This window comes from Stigmatopora nigra, chromosome 15 (genome assembly GCF_051989575.1).
Source record: "Stigmatopora nigra isolate UIUO_SnigA chromosome 15, RoL_Snig_1.1, whole genome shotgun sequence".
Taxonomy (NCBI): Eukaryota; Metazoa; Chordata; class Actinopteri; order Syngnathiformes; family Syngnathidae; genus Stigmatopora; species Stigmatopora nigra.
The window spans coordinates 1,152,995-1,173,853 of NC_135522.1; the positions used below are offsets into that span (position 1 = coordinate 1,152,995).

At 41.5% G+C, this 20,859-nt stretch overlaps 2 protein-coding genes across 3 annotated transcripts; one reads left to right on the top strand and one right to left on the bottom strand.

Annotated features, from left to right (window-relative positions):
- Positions 1-44: 44 nt before the first annotated feature.
- LOC144208804 (serine/threonine-protein kinase LMTK1-like) lies at positions 45-16,749 on the bottom strand. 2 transcript variants are annotated; one of them, XM_077734828.1, is made up of 14 exons: positions 16,235-16,749; positions 11,201-11,334; positions 10,070-10,211; positions 6,990-7,069; positions 6,757-6,875; positions 6,564-6,651; positions 5,663-5,796; positions 4,906-4,990; positions 4,707-4,828; positions 4,486-4,635; positions 1,588-4,423; positions 1,340-1,520; positions 1,108-1,266; positions 45-623 (listed from the first exon to the last, which is right to left on the bottom strand). In XM_077734828.1, exons 1-14 carry the CDS (start codon positions 16,314-16,316, stop codon positions 550-552), a joined length of 4,386 nt encoding a protein of 1,461 aa, XP_077590954.1. In that variant the 5' UTR covers positions 16,317-16,749; the 3' UTR covers positions 45-549. The 2 variants fall into 2 exon arrangements, with proteins under 2 accessions (XP_077590954.1, XP_077590955.1); XM_077734829.1 differs by lacking the exons at positions 10,070-10,211; positions 11,201-11,334; positions 16,235-16,749 and adding an exon at positions 7,591-7,822.
- Positions 11,258-20,426, top strand: tspan10 (tetraspanin 10). The gene is made up of 4 exons (XM_077734830.1): positions 11,258-11,365; positions 17,551-17,786; positions 18,546-19,111; positions 19,831-20,426. Exons 2-4 carry the CDS (start codon positions 17,691-17,693, stop codon positions 20,117-20,119), a joined length of 951 nt encoding a protein of 316 aa, XP_077590956.1. The 5' UTR covers positions 11,258-11,365; positions 17,551-17,690; the 3' UTR covers positions 20,120-20,426.
- The last annotated feature ends 433 nt before the right edge of the window (positions 20,427-20,859 follow it).

A 20,859-nucleotide genomic window follows, 5' to 3' on the forward strand; every position in this document is an offset into this window, starting at 1 on the left:
GTCTCCCATCCAAGTACTAACCAGGTTAGCTTAGCTTAGCTTCCAAGATCAGATGTGATTGGGTGTTTTCAGGGTGGTGTGCCGTAAGAACCCAACCAGGACATGAGATCCGATCTTTTGAGTAGTACCTAGAATTGAAGCAAATTCAAAATTAGTGCACATTATTCATTAAGTTTTGCCCAATATGTACTTTATCCCATTACATGGTATTCCAACTAAGTGTGTAGACTTTTGCTATCCACTGTTGTAAATGTCTAACAATTTCCCTCATTTAAGAAAAAACTTCATTTTCAAGCACAACGAAGAAATCTTTGAAAACATGAAGCCGAAGCAGCCAATGAAAGAAGCCGTTTTTATACAAATTAAGTTGGACGACAACATTAATAGGCTAACGGATTAAATTTGGCATAAACTTGGAAACCGTAGTTCAGGTCAGCAGCAAATCTTCTGCCAATCGTCACGACGAGGGGAGCAAGGTTGGGGTCTCACTACAGTCCCAAAAAGGGTCCCCATCGACATTCGACTATCCCAGAATAACGCTGTAAAACGTTATGTTTCTTTTGTGGGTGAACAAACAAGTCCAGCGATGTCCTCGTTGTCTTTTTGACAGTTTTCAGGTGTTTCTGTTGTCAAAGAAAGAAAGATTGTTGTATTTTCAGATATTTAGTAAATGCAAAAATGGTTAATGCACAGTATTGCAGGACTTAATAGCAAGGATGACCAAGTCCAGTCCTGGAGAACCCTGATCCGGACCTGGAAAACAGACTGGATCAGGGTTCTCCAGGACTGGACTTGGCTACCTGTGGTTGATAGTTAGCATGCTAGTAGAAGACAAAAGCTGTACACACGAAATTTTGTTTTAAATACTTTTCTGTCACTATTTTGGATGATTTTGTGCTATAAAAAATTTTCAAATGTATGAAAAACATGGTGCTGTCATATTTCATAAAATAAACTCTTAAGGGAACAGAATAAGTCTCATTTTGTGTTTTTTAATGACCAATTCAAATAGCAAAAATGGAAGATTTATCTCCCGTTTTTACTTTTAAAAAATTGAAATGGCCTATTTTTGCCAATTTAGAGGTAAAAACAAATAGTAGTACTCACCCGTTGTTGTGGTGGTGTCTGCCACTTGCGTGATGGAGAATCTAGAGACCATAAACCGGTTCCGTGCCGTAGTTTTAGACACCTCAGGACTACTTGAAGGAGACTCGGGTGCTGAACTTTGGCTTTCTTCTAAGGCTGGACCATCTTTTTGCTCAAAACCTGATGGAAAGTACAAAACCGTCAACCACAATCAATACAAAATCCATAAAACATCTGCAACGGGATGTCCTACCTCGTTCTGTTTCCTCGGAATCTCCTTGCGGTTCGCCAACTTCAAGTTCGTCGTCCATATTGGAAGTACTTTCAATTAGGCTAGAGATGTTTTGGTCCATTTCAAGGTCTGTTGGGTCCTGGTCCCCGGACGCCTCCTCCAAGGAGAAACTGCAGTCCGCCAGTTCTCCGGTGGGACTCTCCTGGAATCCAGAAAAGAACACAATGACATCATGGACCAAAAACCCTCAAATGGACTTTAAACATTACCTGATCAAAGAGGAAAACTGTGACATCATCAAAGAAGGACACGGCCTTCTTCTTCCTCTCCAACTCCTCGCAGAAGGACTGACTAAGAAGCGTTGGCGTCTTGAGGAGCCCGCGGAGGTTCCGCGTCATGCCGCCATCGCTAACCACCACCACCAACGGGACGGTGGGCGAGTCCTCGTCACTGCCCTCGGCGGATTCGTCCTCCCGGATGCTGTAGGTCCGCAACTCTTCGTCAGATTCGCTGTCATCCGAGTCGTCTTCGTCTTCCGCCTCCTCCAATGGCGCCCTGACGTCCTCGCCGCATAGTTCCAGAAGCGAGGAGGCGGAGCAAACTTTAGCGGCGCCATTGGAAGCTTCGCAAGAGTCGGATTCTTCGGCGTCAATGTCCTGGAAGTCGTCCTGGTTGACCCCGATTGGCTTAGTTCGGTCCGGAGACGTTTCCGCCGGATTGAAATCTGGTAGCTCCTCCTCCTCGTCATCCACCGACGAATCGGTAGCTTCGTTCTCGTTGCTTTCGTCGTCTTTGTAGTCCGAAACCGTGGAGTCGCCTTGTAAGAACTGAACGCCGTAACAGTCTTCGGAGTTGTTGCTTCCATCGTGGCAGTTCTTCGAGGCTTCCCGATTGGCGGAGGACGGTTCTGGATCGGAGGAGGACCCCAGCTCCTCCTGGTCTTCGGTCTCGAAGACTAGATCGTCAAAATCTGGTGCAGCTTCTTTGGTAAGACATCCTCCCATCTGCACTGGAAACGGAGACAAGACGGACAACCCGGGTGTGGAAAGATGACATGTTGGAGACTCTGGTTCGAAGGCGCTTCTGGTCTTGATCCGGTTTCTTGAGAAACCCTGTTTCCCGGTGTACGAGTCCCGCTTGGTTGTTCCGCCGAAGAATGTAGCTGTGTCCTCCCGTGGGCTTTTGTCATTTTCGTTATCGTAGTCTGAAAAATAAGCCGAGTCCCTGTAAGTTCTTTTGTCTGCGGTGTCCTTCAAGCGAGACTCTGAAATACTAGCCAGGTTTTGTGAGGTCGCCACTTGTAGGACGAGTCCGTTTCCACCCGTTCTGGTTCCTACAAGTTCTTTAAAGGCGAATTCAGGAGATCCGTTATTTTCCGTGTCATAGCCGCTGTCCAAGGATTTGGGTTGGGCCGGAGGGTTGAAGGATTCCGGACTGAACGCTTGGTCGCAGGTGCTAGCCACCGAAGACGAAAGATTGACCGTGTCCACTGGGTCAGGAGTTCCCGCAAAGTTTTTTAGCGGACTTAGCTCTTCTTCTCGAATATCCGCGTAGTCCAGGTTGAAGTCTGTAAAAATGCTGGATGTAATATCGTTAAAGTCATCGTCTTCTTCGCTGTAGTCTCCGAGTTCTACCAGGACTTGGTTTCGGATCCCGATTCCACTGGCGGACTCCCTGCTAGGGGGATATGTTAGCATGGCGTCGCTAACGGAAGATACTTCAGGTGTAGGGGCTTCCCAAATGTTAGTTCGGCGTTTTTCCAGTATGGCTTGATTCCAAGCGCTAGGTTCCTTAAAAGATGGAGGCTTGGTGTAGGTTGGGTCGGGTATGGCTTTGGGCTTCGAATATAGTCTTTCTCCTCGAAGGAAAAATTGCTCGGCGTCTTCGGCGTCTGGGTGAGACAACTGAATGTACGATCCCAATCGGTCCAGTTTTCCGGCATCGTTGCAAGGTTCTTCTTTGCAAGTCCTGGAACTACAAAAGGTTTTGGTGGTGTCCTTGGTCAGAGACCACATTTCTGTTGAATGCATGTTGTAGTCAAAGTCCAGATAATTGTCCCTCTTGTCTCTGTTCCCGTTTCCAAAATGTAGGACGTTGTTGTTGGCAGAACGATTCAAGGACCAGTTGGTGACCTCTTCTAGTCCGGACTCTGTTTCTACATCAATGCTGACGTGGTCTACGATGGGTGGCGTTTTTCCAGTGGCGTTGCTGTGGGCGTCATCGGTATCACTGCATTCGAGGTAAGGGTCGCATGTGACAAATCCTGGTCCGATTCCTGCTTGCAGTGGAGTTCCCGACGGCGGTGTGTCGGAATTTTCAAGTTCTGACAGACCGTTGGGGCTGGGTGCCTGTCCGAATAGCGGATCCGTGGTTAGCTTAGCGCCAGGACTAGAGTCTGAATCGTAGATGGTTGATGGGGCGGGGTTTGCGGTGGACCAATAAGGGTTTGGGTGTACTCGGCTTTGACTTTCGGGAGACAGGTTGGAGGTCTGTGGACTGAAATCCCCGATGTTGTCGTCAAAGTGACCGTTACACTCTGACTGGTCTTCGATCCGGATGTAGTACTCGCCGCCGACTGAAGGACTGCGAGCGCTTAACACGGGAACCACCGCCGGGCGGTTAGCTTCGTCTCCGGACGGGGAAGTCTCTGTTCCGCATTCGCTGGCGTTGCTGGAGTAGTAGATGTCTTGGTAGTGAGGGTTGACTTGGCCCAGTGGGCCGCTAGTGGAGGCGGAGCAATAAGGCCGCTGGGCTCGCGCTTGCTCCCACTTGTACTCGAAGTTGAGCCCGTGGCTCGTTTCCGTCACGGTTAGCAAGTCGTCTCCGGCGTCCGAGTGGAAGTTGTCGGAGAAGTGCTCCAGTAGGGGGAAGGAGGACGAGGCCGTCGGCTCGGTTTCTTGGGGGCGGGGCGGGGTGAGGACTGGGGGTTGTGCTGGGTGGGCGGGGCTTCCGAGCAAGTTGGGTTTCAGGGCGTTCCAGCGCTCTTCAAAATCCTCTTCGGCGTCGCTCGAGCCTTTGGCGCACAGGTACGTGAGGAGGAGGTGGACTTCCTCGCCACTGGGTCTCAAGTCGGGTTGGAGCCAGCAGAACTGCATGACTTCGTACCTGTAGGGGGCGACAAAGTGGCTTGACTTGGACTCAATTCCCTTTAGGGCATAAATACTCACCATCGCTCGCTAAGTGGGAACTGAAGTTGTGGTTGTCCCAGTTTGAGCTGCTGTTCCCGTACAGCGTATGTCAGAACCTGGCGGTCCGAGTACTGCCCATAAGGTTGCTGGCCCAACTCCAACAGTTCCCACAGGGTCACGCCCAAAGACCTGCGATGGTCCGAAACCAATGGTTAGCGCGTGGATGGCGGTGGTTGGCGAAATCTACTTGTCTTACTCACCAGATGTTGCTGGTTTTGGTCTGGTCCACCACTAGCAGGTTTCCGTGGACCTCGTCTACGAGCTCTGGGGCGATCCAGCGCAGGGGCACCCGGATCTGGTCTTGCGTGAAGTAGTAGTCCTCCTGTGAGGAGGATAGGATTGTTGAGGCTAAGATGCTAAGCTAATGTAGCGACGAGAGTGGGTGGAAGGGGTGCTAACCTTGAACAGGGTGTGGGAAAGGCCGTAGTCGCCGATTTTTACGGACATTTCGGATGTGAGAAGGCAGTTCCGCAGGGCCAGGTCGCTGTTAAGAGATTTTTTTTTAGATTTTCAGGTGCTTGTTGAGGACCTTTCAGCTGTCCAATCAATTTTGAATGGGAGGGTAGTTAGCAATCATGTTTAGCTCTTTCAGTGAATCTAAAACTTTTGTTTTCTGTTTTTCTTCTGTTTTTCCAGATTGCTATTTTATTCATTTTTTGAAAAACAAAGATATGCTGACAAAGTTGCCCACTTATTTTATTCATTTTCTGTACCTGTTGATACTTGGGGGTGCTGGAGCCTATCCCAGCTAACTTTGGACACTGAGCCAATGGCAGATTTTATTCCTTCATGATGATAATTATTCATTAATATAAAAACAAAGATATGCTGACAAATTTGCCCACGTGACCCAATTTTCTATTTTTTTAATTTTTAAATGAGCAATAATGTTTTGAATAATGCCAAATTGCCAAAAATGTTGATCATTTAATAATCCCGTTTATCTTACCTGCAACTCCAACGCACACGGGCCCCGAATCGAAGGGATTGGTCGCCCCCGGCAACAAAATCACTGATGCTGGAGTGATGAGGACGACTCAGGCAGCACCAGGATGTTGTTGCAGGGAGACGCCAGCAGGGGGGAAGTGTGTTTGTGAATGAGTAGTGGCTGTGGGAGCAAAAAAAAAGGAGAAATCCTGGCATCTTATTGGCTTACCCGTGGATGAAGTTGTTCTTGTGCAGGTGTAAAAGCCCCGAAGCGATGTCGCAAGCCATTCGTTGGAGGATCAGCGGCTCGGGGGTGTCGGAGTCCGACAGGCGGCAACTGCAGACGTAGCTTTTCAGGTCACCCTGTTTTTAAATCACATTTTGGGCTATTAGCATTGTTTCAAAAATGAATTTTGTTTACATCATTTAGTCATTTTGGCCTATTACCATTTAAAAAAAAAAAACTCATTTTAAATCAGTCATTTTTGTCAATTGCCATTATCTAAAAAAAAAAGGAATTGACTTTATGCTGTATAATAATTTTTGCCTATTTGCATTCTCTGAAAAAATAAATTGTTTTTACAACACCATATTTTGACACATTACTATTCTTTAAAAAATGCTTATACATCATAGTCATTTTGTCCTATTATAATTCTTTAAAAAAAGGAATTGTTTTTAAATCAGTCATTTTGGCCTATTGCCATTATCTCCTAAATTACTTGTTTTTACACTTTATAGTCATTTTTGCTAAAAAAAATAAAGTTTTTAAACCATATAGACATTTTGACCTATTAGCAATCTCTCAAAAATTTTATAGTCACTTTGACCTATTACTTATTTCTCTCAAAAACAAATTGACTTTATCTCATATTCATTTTGGCCTACTACATTTCTTTAAAAAAAAACAATAGTTTTTACATCACATAATCATTTTGACCTTTTAGCATTCTCTCAAAAATGAATTGTTTTTACACCACAATCATTTTAGCCCATTAACATTCATAAAAAAAAAACTTTCATTAATTTTAGCCTATTGCCATTCCCTAAAAATGACTAGTTTTTTACACCATATAGACATTTTGACCTATTAGCAATGTCTCAAAATTGAATTGAAAGTAGTTCCTTACCAGAGGACAAAACTCCATGACCAGCAGATAAGGAGTGACCTCGGAGCACTGGGCCAAGCACTGCAGGAGGGCGGGATGCTGCAAAGTCCTGAAAACGACTTCAACGTCAATTTCTTCATGTTTGTCGGGTGAATTTTTGAACAAAAATCACATTTCTTCTTGTATTTTCTAACGTTCTTTCCCATGTACTGACCGATAAGGCTGGACCTCCTCCAGGAATTGCATCTGGTCCTGGACACTGGCACTGGACTTCAGTTCCTTGACCACCACTTGGGTGGTGCTGAGACCCACGTTGACCTCCCCTAGCAACACCTGGCGGGTTCAGGTACACCAAAAAATGGAAGTTAGTACAAAGTCCTGTTGTTGTTGTGATTTGATGAGACGTAAGAAAAGAAAAATGTGATTTAAAAGGTGAGTTTTTTTTACCTTTCCGAACCAGCCGTGGCCAATTTCTTTGAGATAGAGTAAACTATGGCGGCCAAGGTCTGACGATTTGAGAAGCTGGACTGAAACCAGAGAGAGAGAAAATGTCATTAATGTCTACTGAAAAACTCCAAAATTGGGGATTCTCAAAACATTTTTTAAATCCAAGAAAGTATTGTACGCTAGTTTTTTCAAGGTAAAAAGTGAATCCATAATATCTTAATTTGGCTATTGAATAATTCCTAAACGGTGGGAATGATGATGATAGTGAGGATAAAGCGATTCAGAAAATACGATGAGATGAGTTTTTTTATTCAAACATAAAACTGCTGAAGGCATAGGTTTGAAATACACAGCCCACCACTGGTATTTTCATTCCAGTCGCCTACCGACTAACATCATGTACTATCCAGTCAGCTGGGATAGGCTCCAGCACCCCCCACTCCGTCACCCCAATGAGGATAAAGAAGTTCAGAAAATGAGATGAGATAACTTTTGATTAAAAAACACAAAAAAACTGAATCAAACGACGAAAAGAGTGTGCCTTATAGTCCATAAAATACATAAATAGTCAAAAAAACGGCCAATAAAATCCAAAGTTTACCTGGCCAGATCCCCGTATTCTCGCAACGACGGACGGACAGTGTGTCCGAGCATGGAGCCCCTCTCGGGAGCGTGAGAAGAGTCGGCCCCCTCTCTAAACCCCGGGCCCCTCAGCATGGTGCACTGGTGAGAAAAGCGGGACCCCTGGAGCCCCGACGCAGCTGAACAAGCGCGAATCCCACTTCGGAGCTTCTCCAGCTGTCACGCCGACGTCTCCGCCATCTGACGCGTCGGCTCTGGGCGGCGGCTCCAAGACCAGCGTCCACGAATGACGTAAACCCGCCCCGCCCAAGCTTGGCCACGCCCCGTCCCCTTCCCAACCCCGCCCCCGGGCATTCCTCGGGGACAAAAACATCTCTATGAGACGCAGAAAAGAGCACTGTGGGGCTTATCACCGCCATTTTGGGTCTAGGCGTGCGTCGACACCTTCGTCACAGACCGTCCTGTGTCCCGGGCTTGATAACGGCACCCCCACCCACAATCGGCAGACGTTCCCAATTGGGCCTTATTGCCCAGTTGCTGTACAAGCCGCCTAAATGGACCCCATTGTGGTGGTGGTGGCCGGCCGGCGGTCTCCTGGTACCCCTGCGCACCCGCACACAAGGACTATTGAGACGGGCCGAGCTTGTCACGGCCGTAACAATTCCAGGCTTCTCCTCAAATATGGAGACAAATTAAAGAGTGGGGGGATTTCATCTAAATCAGGAATGTGAGCATCCTACTTGCTGAATTCCCAGAGAGGGAGGGACGACATTGGTGGCGGTCCGGTTGTCCGGAAAAATCGGCCAATTTCTTCTGGGTTGTGCTCAGTAAAGATTTTAAAATGGACAGAATCTAGTTTTTTTTAAGTCAGGCGTGTCCAAAATTCAAAGCCGAAAGTCTACTTGAAATTGTTCCACTTAGTTCAGGATTGGGTAAAAAAAGGGTTTTTATAGTGTATTTTTAAAGTATTATATCATATGTGGGTGGCTCGGTGGAGAGTGGTTAGGGCGTCGGCCTGACTTAGGGGGATCTGGGTTCAAAACCAGGTCGATGCACCAGTATGGAGTTTGCATGTTCTACCCAGGCCTTTGTGGGTTTTCTCCAGGTACTCGGGTTTGCTCCCACATTCCAAAAACATGCATGATAGGCTGATTGGACACTCTAAATTTCCCCTAAGTATGAGTGTGAGCGTAAATGATTGTTTGTCTCTTTGTGCCCTGCGATTGTCTGGCCACCAATTCAGGGTGTCTCCCACCCCTGGCCCGAAGTCAGCTGGGATAGACTCCAGCACCCCCAGTGTCTCTAGTGAGGATAAAGCGGTTCAGAAAATCAGATGATGACTTTTGATTCAAATGTGGCACTGCTGAAGGCGTAGGTTTGAAATACATGGCTCGCCACTGGTATTTTCTGTACTCTTGAAAAAATATGCGAAGAAAATGAGGACGAGGCAACGAGGGAGTACCAGAAGAAGAAAATCCAGTGTGTCAAGTGTGATGCTAACTAACGTCATGGACATTAAATTAGACGGCAAGAATTGTGTAAAGAATGCAGAGTGGGGTTTGGGTTAGATTCCTTCCCACGTCAAGTGCACCCACCGCCATTCAACACATTTCCAAGTTGACAATGGACCTATAGTTGGATTAAATTATCTAATGTGCAATTTTAAATTAAAGTGAATTACTAGCATGTGAATGGGGATCTCTCAGTTTCAGTTAAAACGGGCAATGAAACGTTGCAACAGATTAAAATGCAATGATAGCTTTGTTATTCATTAAAATCATAAATTGTGTTGTTCTGTGATGTAATTTGGTGATAAGAAGTATGTAGTCAATAAAGATGAGGGATAATATACTTTTTAAGTCATGGTTTCTTTCTTGGAATTTTTGCAGGCTAAATTTTGTCATATTTATGATTTTTCGGAAAATATGTCAATATGGCGCCTAAACCATTTAAACTGGGAGGGCCGGCAATCAATTGATTGTTGTAAATGTTAGCTGATAAGTTGATTTAATAAGTAATTTTAATATATCTCCTTATTTTCAATGTGTTAGCATAGCGACAAAATTTAATAAAAATTAAAACTATATAAAATGTTTACTGATTAAATTGCTTTGTTTTCAGTGCACTTATCTCACATTGATTAATTTTTTCTTGCCACTTATCCTCACATAGGTCGCGGGGGTGCCGGAGCCTATCCCAGCCGAGAATAAGTAGTAAGCAAGGGACACTATAAATTAATTATCAGCTAAACATGCATACTTGAGGACAGTTTAGCATATTATTAGCCTAGCATGCATGTTATTAGGATGTGGGAGTATCCGGAGAAAACCCACGTAGGCACGGGGAAGACATGCAAACTACCCTCGATTCCCCAACTGTATTTAAAGTACATCCCAAGAAAAATTGACAAAAAAAATGCTCATTGTGGCAAAATATATGGCGACAATTTCTTCGCAGAGGATAAAGAATATATGCCAGTGATTATGGGGGTCTCTTACTGGATCTACCGGGCTGCTTGGAGACGGGTAGGGAGACCTCAGTGAGGGGTAGGATGTACACTTCAGGTCCATTGTGGGAAGAAGGCGAGAGCTCCGCCTGGTACTCCTCGCCCTCGCCATCGGCATCGGCGTTGTCCAATTCCTGCAACACACACACAAACGGAGCATTAGTCATGCAGAAACAATGGCGCCACTGTGAGAGGGCGTTCCGTCCGATGCCCACCTACTATAAGTCATGTCATGTGAGCTGGTGATATTGTGTGTTTGTTAGCGCTCGTTAGCGCAACAAGTGCTTTTTGTCAGCTCTGCCGTCAGCACTTTTTGGCACAAAATGGCGACTGTGACACTTGCATAATGAATTGTAACAGTGCTTTGTTTATGTTGTGTTTTGTGTCATTTTATGCGTTGGGGGGGGGGGGGGGGTATACTGATATAATGTGTTATTTTTTGGAGATTTGGTCAGATTTGCGCTATTTTTTAGAAGGGAAATTTGAGTTTTTGTCAAAATATATGGTTGTTGTTCACAAAATTTTGCTTTAATTTTAATTCATTTGCATTTAATTTTTGACCATGGATTGCTATTAAATATTTTAAAAATTCCAATGACTTCTGATAGGTAACTTAATTAACTTGACGATGATGGATGTCCAATCCATTTTGACTGGGAGGTTTGGTAGCTGTTGTTAAATCCCAGTGATTTTCGTATATTTCCATTTATGTGCAGTATTCCCTCAATTATCGCGACTTCACTTATCGCTAATTCACTTCTTTGCGATTTTTTTTCTGCTATTAATTTATTTTTATTTTATTTAAATTCATAAAAATGTAAACATGAACTGCAATATTTTAGGGATTACTATATTCACTTACTAATAAAAGTAAAAATGTCAATTCAATCAACAACACTGTTGTAATTCCCATTTCTGTCCACCAGAGGGCTCTCAAGTCCCCCTTCTGAGTTATTTTATTATCTGTGGACATGCTGCAATTCCAAAATTAATGAACTGCACTGACATTTCTAAATGAGTCATTTGTTCATCAATACTATCATAAGAAAAATAATACTCAATGTTCTATTTTTTAAATAGATAAATGAGGTGTTTTAAGGTGGATCATGTTGTTCCAGCTCACCTTGAAGCCCACGTCGCCCTTCTTGCAGCAGAGGCAGGCCAGCATGAGGAAGACGAAGGCAAAGAGACCGGAGAAGGACACCAGCACCACGGCCAGGGAGGACGGCCATGACAGTTCGCTGAGCGGAGCTCCATCTGCACAAACGTCAACAACAGACACATCAAGGTCATTCTTCTCATATTCCACCCGCTTATACTGTTAACCCTTGCCCAAGCCAGCCTATCCCTTTAAGTCCTGTATTTACTCCCATATAAGCCATCTCATATATAAGTCGCAGCCTTAAAATTGCCTTAAAATCGTTGAATTTGACCATTTCCCTCGTATAAGCCGCCCCCTGGTTCATAATTTTTACCTCTATATTCATGGTTTTAATAGTGTGTACAAATATGTTACTTTAAAGGGAAAATGTTAAGAAAAATCATCACACATGGTATTTTTGAGGTACTATATGAATCAAAATAATATTATTAGGGTCAATATAAGGAATTAATTCATCCAGTAATGGTTGTTTTTTTGTACTGCAAAACAGAAAATAACCAACAAATAGTAAATGTTACTTTATATGTTGCACCCATAAAATTGCCTTAAAATCGTTTAATTTGACAATTTCCCTCGTATAAGCTGCCCCTTGATTCACAATTTTCACCTCCATATTCATGGTTTTAAAAATATATTACTTTAAAGGGAAAATCTTAAGAAAAATCATCACAAATGGTATTTCTGAGATACTATTAGTCAAAATAACATTATTAGGGTCAATATATGGAATTAATTCATCCAGTAATGCTTGTTTTTACTGCAAAACTGAAAATAACCAACAAATAGTAAATGTTACAACTGGTGAAGTGTCTTATGTGCATATAAGCCGTACTCATGATTCAGTCATAATTATTTTTTTGTTAATAATACAGCTTATATGGGAGTAAATAGCGAGATGGTTAAATCGGTTTTTATGGCTAACCCTAATGAAGAGGAAGCCTCTCGTGTGTTAGCGGGGAGGAAAAAGCCTCTGGAGATACATAACGGCGTATCGATTGGGCTCCAAAAGATAATGCTTTCCAATGACTTAGTGGCTCATTAAGAGAGGCTTGCGGCGACCAATGCCGATTCTTTCCTTCATCCTTAACCACAATCTTACAAAAGTCCCTTTTAATCTCCTCTTTTGTCTCATAGTTTAAGGTTTATAAACTACGAATGACCTTGTAAACACCACGAGCTATTTGGGCATTTCGATGGGATTGAAAATTTAGCCACGGTCAAGACTCGCAGTTTTGGGATCGTGGGTTTGATTCCAGGTTGGTTCTTTACTGTGTGGAATTTGGATGTTTTAATCGGGATTTTTTGGGTTCATCCTACATCCCAAAAACAAGGATGCTAGGCTAATTGTATGAAGAATTGATTGCTAATATCATAGAAGACTGCATGGTTGCAAAATCTGCTTCAAATTTTGTGTGTGTGGGCACTGAGCCACAACCCGTTGCCATGGTAACAGTCTTCCCAGCCCGTATGAATATTAGTTTAATTGGCTTTTGCGGAGCACTAGAATGACGCTATTCTTCTTTTGGCTGGAAATGTTTATTTTGGGGATAAAATGAGGTATGAAAGAAGACCAATTGGTTTGTATTTAATCAATATTAATAATATAAATAACATACGTTTTGCCAATTCCAAACAATGCTATTTTCTCATCTACTTTTTTGGGTGAAAACAATACATTTAGAATCGTAATAATAATAATAGTAGTATGCATCCCCCAAACAATAAATAGATTGCAATATGATGCCTTTTATGACAGGCCATTTTTTTTCTTTGTTACATTGCCTATCCTATTTTTTCTCCAGAATACTATTAATAGAAGAAGTGAAAATGATCCTTTTAAGTACTTTTTTTAGTTGTTCTTCTGTTTTTGATTAAGTGTTCATCATTTTTGGATTCTTCCGTTAATTATTCACTAGAAAATCTCTATTCAATGGCTTCATAATGCAGAAAAGTTCATGTTAAATAAATATTAATAGAAAAATAACCTAAACCCTAATAATAAATACATTTTTGGTGGCAATTAGAGATTAACAAACAAAATAAGGACTTGTTAATGTCACATATTGACTGTTTTTGGATAATTCTAGCCTACAAACACTGCATAAAAAGCTGTCAGCATCCTAAATGGTTATAAAAATCAGTCAAATTTGTGTATAAGTAGATTTTTTTAATGTAATATAGTAATTGTATTTTTATAGAAAAATGTTGAGGCATGAGCAGTGCGCCTCCAGTGAAGCAATGTCACCTAAAAATAAAGATGAGGCTGCCTGGTTGTTTGTTGGGATCAACGCGAGCGAGGATGACAAGAAAATGCAGAAATACGCAAAGGGCGCTGACGAGGCAGAAAAAGCCTCCCAGAACGTACGTGCCTTCCCTGGGAGGGCAATGCTGCGGGGGCAAAAACAATCCCCTCCATCTGTCTCATTTCCATCAACAATGCTACTACTCAACGTTAGCGTCTCATTAGCTCTTTTGGGCCCACATCAAAGTTGACAATAGTTTTAGTTCTGGAGGACTTTTTTGTTGTTTTGGTTGACTATTTGACTAGATTTTATTCAATCAAGTACCGTGCGTGCCTGTTTTTAAAGACGTTTTATTCCGAGAACAAGTTAAATGGCTAGAAATCATCTATTGTTATTCTCTAATACATTAAATGTTTGTTATCTAACTAAAAAAATGATTAATCTGAATAATTAGGGCTGCAGCTATCGATTTTATTTTATTTGGGAGAAATTGATTTGAGATACGAGTCATTTGAGATACGAGTCATTTGAGATACGAGTCATTTGAGATACGAGTCATTTGAGATACGAGTCATTTGAGATACGAGTCATTTGAGATACGAGTCATTTGAGATACGAGTCATTTGAGATACGAGTCATTTGAGATACGAGTCATTTGAGATACAAGTCATTTGAGATACAAGTAATTGAAGATGAGTCATTTGAGATACAAGTAATTTGAGATTTGGGTAATTTGAGACATGAGTCATTTGAGATTTGGGTAATTTGAGACATGAGTCATTTGAGATATGGGTAATTTGAGATGAGTAATTTGACATGCAAGCTCGGTCCCAGAACGCATTAATCTTGTATCTCAAGGTATTACTGTACTTTTATTTGTGAAAAGACGGTTCAGACTCAGGTCACTAAAAATAAATGTAAAAATGATTAGGTTTCAAAATGTATTTTAAATATGAACTCATGGGCTTCCATTGAGGATGATAGAGGTCCAATTCCTGTAGGCACGGAGGGATGGCTCCCTGCCAAATGATGGAAATAATCTCAAAAAAATCGTCACCCTGCTTAATGTTTTTCCTGGGCAACTCGCTACCCCAGAGGAGGGCTTACGTAACTATAGTGCTTGTTGTTTTGGTACATGCGGACATAAATAATCAAGCAGTCTCGCAGAACTCGCTGTTCACGTTTCAATGGCATTTTGTCAAGACCCCTGTCCCAGCCCATCCACCCCACCCCCTTCCAGTTTCCAGCCTCGGGAGCTCTCCTCGGTTCTGAAACAGCGGCAGGCAGGTGCTGACTCTGGGACGGATGACGGCTTATGTAAGCACATGCGCTGTCATTGGGGCTTTTTTTTGTTGTTCTTGTGCACAATGTGCACAGGTAAGGCACACATTGTTATGAGGCAGAGAAATACATCGTGGGTATCAACAGTATAAAATGGATGGGAAGATACTGCAAAAAAATGGGGTATATTGTCAATATTGTTATCTTAAGACCAATGTATATGTATACATATGAATATACGTATGTATATATGTATATGCAAAATGTATATATGTATATGCATAAAAGTATATGCAAAAATGTATATGTATATGCATAAAAGTATATATGTATATGCAAAAATGTATATATGTAGGTGTATATATATATATTTGTGTGTACATATGTATAGTTAGCGGTGTAGCTTTATCTTAAAGTACTGAATAGTAATTTTGCCGTTTGTGAGTTGATCTAAAATTAGAATCGGCAGTGACACTGATTCAAATATTGAATTGAATATTAAATATTGATTGTTAAAATCGACTCTTGCGGGAAAAGTAATTCCTTTTACACATCTTATCTCATTAGTTAGTAGCATAAGTAAGTATGCTCTATTTAAAATAGTACCTTGTACATGGCATCACTATAACAAATAATATAATTAAAGTCAATTTTACAGCCAGATTTAGATTTATGAACCACAAAAATCATCAATGTACTATTTTCCAACTGTTTTTCTTATAGTTTTATGTAAATAGTATCATATCTTCTGTCATGTTTTGTTGTTGTTTAGTGATTGGCTGTTTTGTGGCCGTGAATGCACATGAGTGCCACCTGCTGTCTTTTTTTTCTAGCTCACCTTCCCAGGTGTTGTGATTGTCATCAACCCCTGTCTGTGTAGTTCAACCCCGTGCCTCTGTGCATCCATACTGTAACAGTGTACCCATTAATAATCTCTGCCAACCCTCCAAGTTAAAAAAAATGATTTTTTTGTCACAGCCTATAAATTCATGCCCATAGTTTATCAGCCCCGATTATTTATTCATTTAATTATAATTATTATTTTTATTTAGTTAGTGATTTAGTTGGTTAGTTATTTAATTATTTATTTGATGATTTATTTAATTTATTTCATTATTTATTTAATGTATTTCATTATTTGATTATTAGATCATTTATTTAATTATTTATTTCTTTATTTATTCTCTCCCATCACATATTTTTAGGGCGTATGAGTCCGAGTTACCCGATTTTAATAGTACACCGATATCTCCATCCGATATCGACAAAATATATAAAATATGATTAGAAAAAGTACAGCTAAATGTTGTCTTTTTCCAAAATAGGACGTCCACCCACGTTTTAACCAAAAAATAGTCCCATAGAACCCGGGCCAGGAATTGAACCCCGATTTTCGAACCACAAGACTAAAGTGCGATCCACTACTCCACGGCGAAACGCTCGAACGAAACGGTGACGGTTGTGGTCTTACCTGTGTCAAAGTGGGAGCTGAAGGCAAAACTGGGATTGAAAAATGCTGACGACATGACAGTCACGTGCAGGGCAAAGAGCATCCTCCCCCCGCGGAGATGCAAAAAATATTCTTTCGGGAAATGTCCAGACTGATGGTTAAAATAAAAAATGAATCAGATCGGGGTTCCAGCTTCTTTGGGGGGGATGCGAGGTTGGATTTTCTCCGTTAGAGATGTGGAAGTAGACGTGGACGCTCATGTTGGCGTTGGCACATCTGTATGGTTCACCGGAGTCCTTCTCCCCCTCTTCGTTTCGCTCACGTTTTACGGCGCACCTGGTCGTCAATGTGATCTCCCAAACAGCAAGCGCATCTCATTGTAAAGAAATACCACCTCAAAATTAAAGTCGTTTCCCTCTTATTTCCTCCATAATAACCCACCCGGACTGTGTTGATTTAAAAAATAACAACAATGTAATTAAGAAATGACCACCGCGGCTGGTTTGCTTGGCAGCGGAACGTCCTGCGCCAGTGTCAAGTTAGCGCTGTTGCGCAACACAGTTGGTTAAGATTTTCAAAATAAAAGTGTAGGCAGGAGAAGGTGGGGAAATCGCTTTTATTTTGGATTTGGAAAGTTGTGGGGCTGTATGAGTGTTTTTTTCAGTGAGGGGTGAGCTGGCTAGCGCAGCTTTTTGCTGGAGAAATTTTGCTCAAGGGTGGTGTTCTCGTGGGATTTGTTTTTGTGGGCCATGCGGAAGTCATCTTGTCCCGGGTGTCAAAACTGGAAATTTGTGTTGTTGTCGTGACGCAAAAACGCCGTTGCAAAGTACTTTGGGATGAATATATGATTTGTAGGAGTGCAATACACTTTGCAAGTACAATTCAGAATACAACTTATTGGCTAACTTGTTTGTTTTTATCTCCCAAAAAAAATGGAAGTTTATACATTGAACAGACAGACAACTTTGGCGTATTATTACTTAGACTACTCAAAGTCAAAAACTTAAGAAAAATACAGGCCTACTGCACCTTTAACTCACAATATACTCTTCTATTGTCTTTTTTTGTTGCTAAAATGATAGTAAATGATAGAAAACCTACATTTAAATTTAATTACATAGTTGATAAACATACATAAGATTATATGGAGAGTTTTTATTAGCCTCTGCTACTCCGAATTCCAGAAATAATTTGTTCAAGTTCACCTTTATTATGAAGAATAAAAAGCTAATTGGTGTCAAATCTCTCTTCAAAGTCAGATGTTCTGCTCTTAATGAAACACAAACACTGTGTGTAAATGTGTCTAATCCCCCCACTGTGACTCTCACATGATGAAGAAATCTGGGCAGCCAACGAAGCATGATGACGGCGGCGGGCCTCACGTGTTCCGCTGCAACTCATTCCGTGCACGACTCGCTTCGTTCTTTTGGAATCGGCAGAAGAAGAAAAAAACAGCCGTGGAGGATTGTCACACAAAATGAGGAGATTTTTGGAGGACGGAATTGTGGCTCGGCTTTGGCCTTGGACGAGGAAGAATGGCGGACCCAATGAGACAAGCCCTCTTATACCAAAGGTAAAAGGTTTTTTGAAGACTTTCAGTAGCAAATGTTTTCTGATTTAGTTTTGTTTCTGTTCTAAAAACTGTAAAATACAGAAATTATTAACATATTTCTTATATTCATGTTTTTAATAATAAACGAAGTCAATAAATGTTACTATTTTTTCATTAAATTTCATTTTCTGAACCAATTTATCCTCATTAGGGTCGTGGGGGTGCTGGAGGCAATCCCAGCTGACTTTAGATCAGAGGCAGGGCACAAGGAGACAACAGCCAATCATAGCTAGGGGCATTTTAAAGTGTCCAATCAGCCTGGAATGCATGTTTATGGAATGTGGGAGTAATCCAGAGTACCCAGAAAAAAACCCCACACAGAACATGCAAACGGGTGGAACAACTTGGATTTGAACCCAGAACTCCCACTGTGAGGCCGATGCACTAACCACTCAACCACCGTGCCGACCCCTAAACACTACTGTTTATTTATTTAATCAACAAAAGGGGGAAAAACATACCCCAATTTTTTTCATTTATTAATTTTCTGAAATGCTTATCCTCACTAGGGTCACATGGGGTGCTGGAACCTATCCCAGCCAACTATCGGCACCATGAATCGGTCGCCACCCAATCGCAGAGCACAAATAGAAAAATAACGACCAATTATAGCATAGTTAGCTTAGCTCCTCTAATAGAAAAGTACACTACTACAAAATATATAATATAAAACACATACAACATATATAATATTCTCTTTTATTCTGCATATGACGACAGGAGGACGCGGAACTGGACCGGACCACCGAGCTCCAACGAGTGGACGCAAGCGTGGAACGCCGTCCCGGATTAAAAACGACGCAATCAACCCGCCGTTCCTCTTTAACGGACTATTTCGTCAAGTACATCCTGGTTCTTAGCAACTTGACCTTCTCCGTCCTGGGCCTTCTTCTCCTGGCTTTGGGTTTCTGGGGCCTGGTCAGCAAAGAGTCCTTCGCTCTGGAGAAAATCGGAAGTATCGGTACCGATCCCATGTTAGCGTTAGCCGCCCTGGGTTTGTTGCTAGCCACCCTCTGCCTGACGGGTTGTGTGGGCGCCCTGCGGGAGAATTCCTTCCTGTTGAAGATGTTTTCGGGGATCCTGTTGGGGCTGGTGGTGGCCCAGATTTTGGCGGTGGTCTTGGTGTATAATATGCAAGCGCAGATCGGGAACGCGCTGAGGTCGGCCATGTTGACCGCCATGGTTCGCTACCAGGACGATTTGGACTTGAGGTTTATCACGGATGAGATCCAGTTCAATATGCAGTGCTGTGGGGCGGATACTTATCGGGACTGGGAGGTCAACATGTAAGTTTTGTGTGGAAGGAGGCGGAGTTAAAGTGACAGTGTCAACTAGGGTCATGTAGTTAATCAACTCATGGATTGTTGAATTAATTAATGACTATTTTGGTAGTTGATGATAGGTTAATTGGATTTTTAAAGGTTTTTTGGCCTGTAAATAGTAAATATTCCCTTTTTTAATTTTCCTGTTAATCTAGTTTTACATTATAGAACATATAAAAAAGTAAGGATGATAAATAAGGGGTGATTCCTTCAATATTCTATAGTTATTAGCTTCTTGTTTATGATTTTTAACAAAATGGTAAAGAAAAATAGTAAATATTACATTATGAAGCTATGCTAATTCATAATTTATTGGGTCAAAGGTCAATATTTAAAATAATTTCTCTTTCTGGCATAATTTTTTATCTAAATTCCGTTTCAGTTTTAATTATTTTATTTATTTGACTTTTTTTTTAAAACAACAACAACAAAACTATATTCTTCCTGTATTTCTTTAAATAAAAAATATATATATTCTGTACACCCAAATCTTTGAAATAATGACGAAGGATTTTTTTCATTTAATACATATATATTTTCTTTTTAGATATAAGCATTAAGCTAATTTTAGGAACGAGTATTATGAAGTCTAAGCGCATATTTAGCACATAAAAATGTATGTAGCAAGCCAAATGTGGCCTTGACTTTTACAAATTATAACAATAATTGCTCAAATTGTGCAGATACTACAACTGCTCAGCACCAGGTGTCCTAGCCTGCGGCGTTCCGCCGACTTGCTGCGTCGACCCACTGGAAAACGGCACCCTGTGGAACTCCCAGTGCGGCCTGGGCGCCCAAACGCTGGACGAGTTCAGCGCCCAGAGCGTCATTTTCCTCGGGGGGTGCTTAGGCCACATCTCACGGTGGTTGGAGCAGCACGAAGCCTCCATTGGGACCGTACTACTGGTACTACTGGTTGTGCAGATCCTGACCGTCTTTGCCGCCACGCGACTACGCCAGAGGATTCGTTGAAATTGAAGACATTGGCTAACGTTAGCGGTGCGAGATGTCCAATCTGTTTGGACTGGGGAGGGTTGCAGACATAAAGGACTTTATTTGTTGGGAATGTGGAAAGATAACTAGAATGTATGCAATACAAATAAACAAGGTTGAATACCAATAACTGTGTTTGCTAGAATGTTTTTTTTAATGGGAAAATGGTATAGTGCTTCCATAATAGCTAATTTTACAATCAATGTTGTTTTTATGATGTACAATTTGCATACTGTTATCTATAAATTACCAGCTTAATAGTGCTAACTACCATAATGTCGTACGTCCTGACCGCTGAGCTACTATAATCTGGTTAAAGCCAGTCTTTTGGTAAAATGTCATATTGAAATCTCCAATAAAAATGTGAATAACGAAGACTTTTTGAATGGAGCTTTTGATTTGGTGACCTTGGATTTATTTATTTATTACTATGACTCAGTGAAACATTTTTTTTACTTTGCGTCACAGCAATTTTTCATTCCCTAGACTTCAAAACATTGGAGGCTATTGTACATTATATACTCAACGATGCACTTTATTTGTTGTCTTTTTGCTACTCCTTTCATCACCTAGTGGCCATAAAAGGAATAACCTTTTACTCCGTTTACTTCGGAGATTACGTATTTATTTTCTTCGACATTTTCTAAATAAAAATGAGCAAACTTTCAAATTTAATATATATCTAATGATATGTGACGACTTGGTGCAAGTCTACTAAA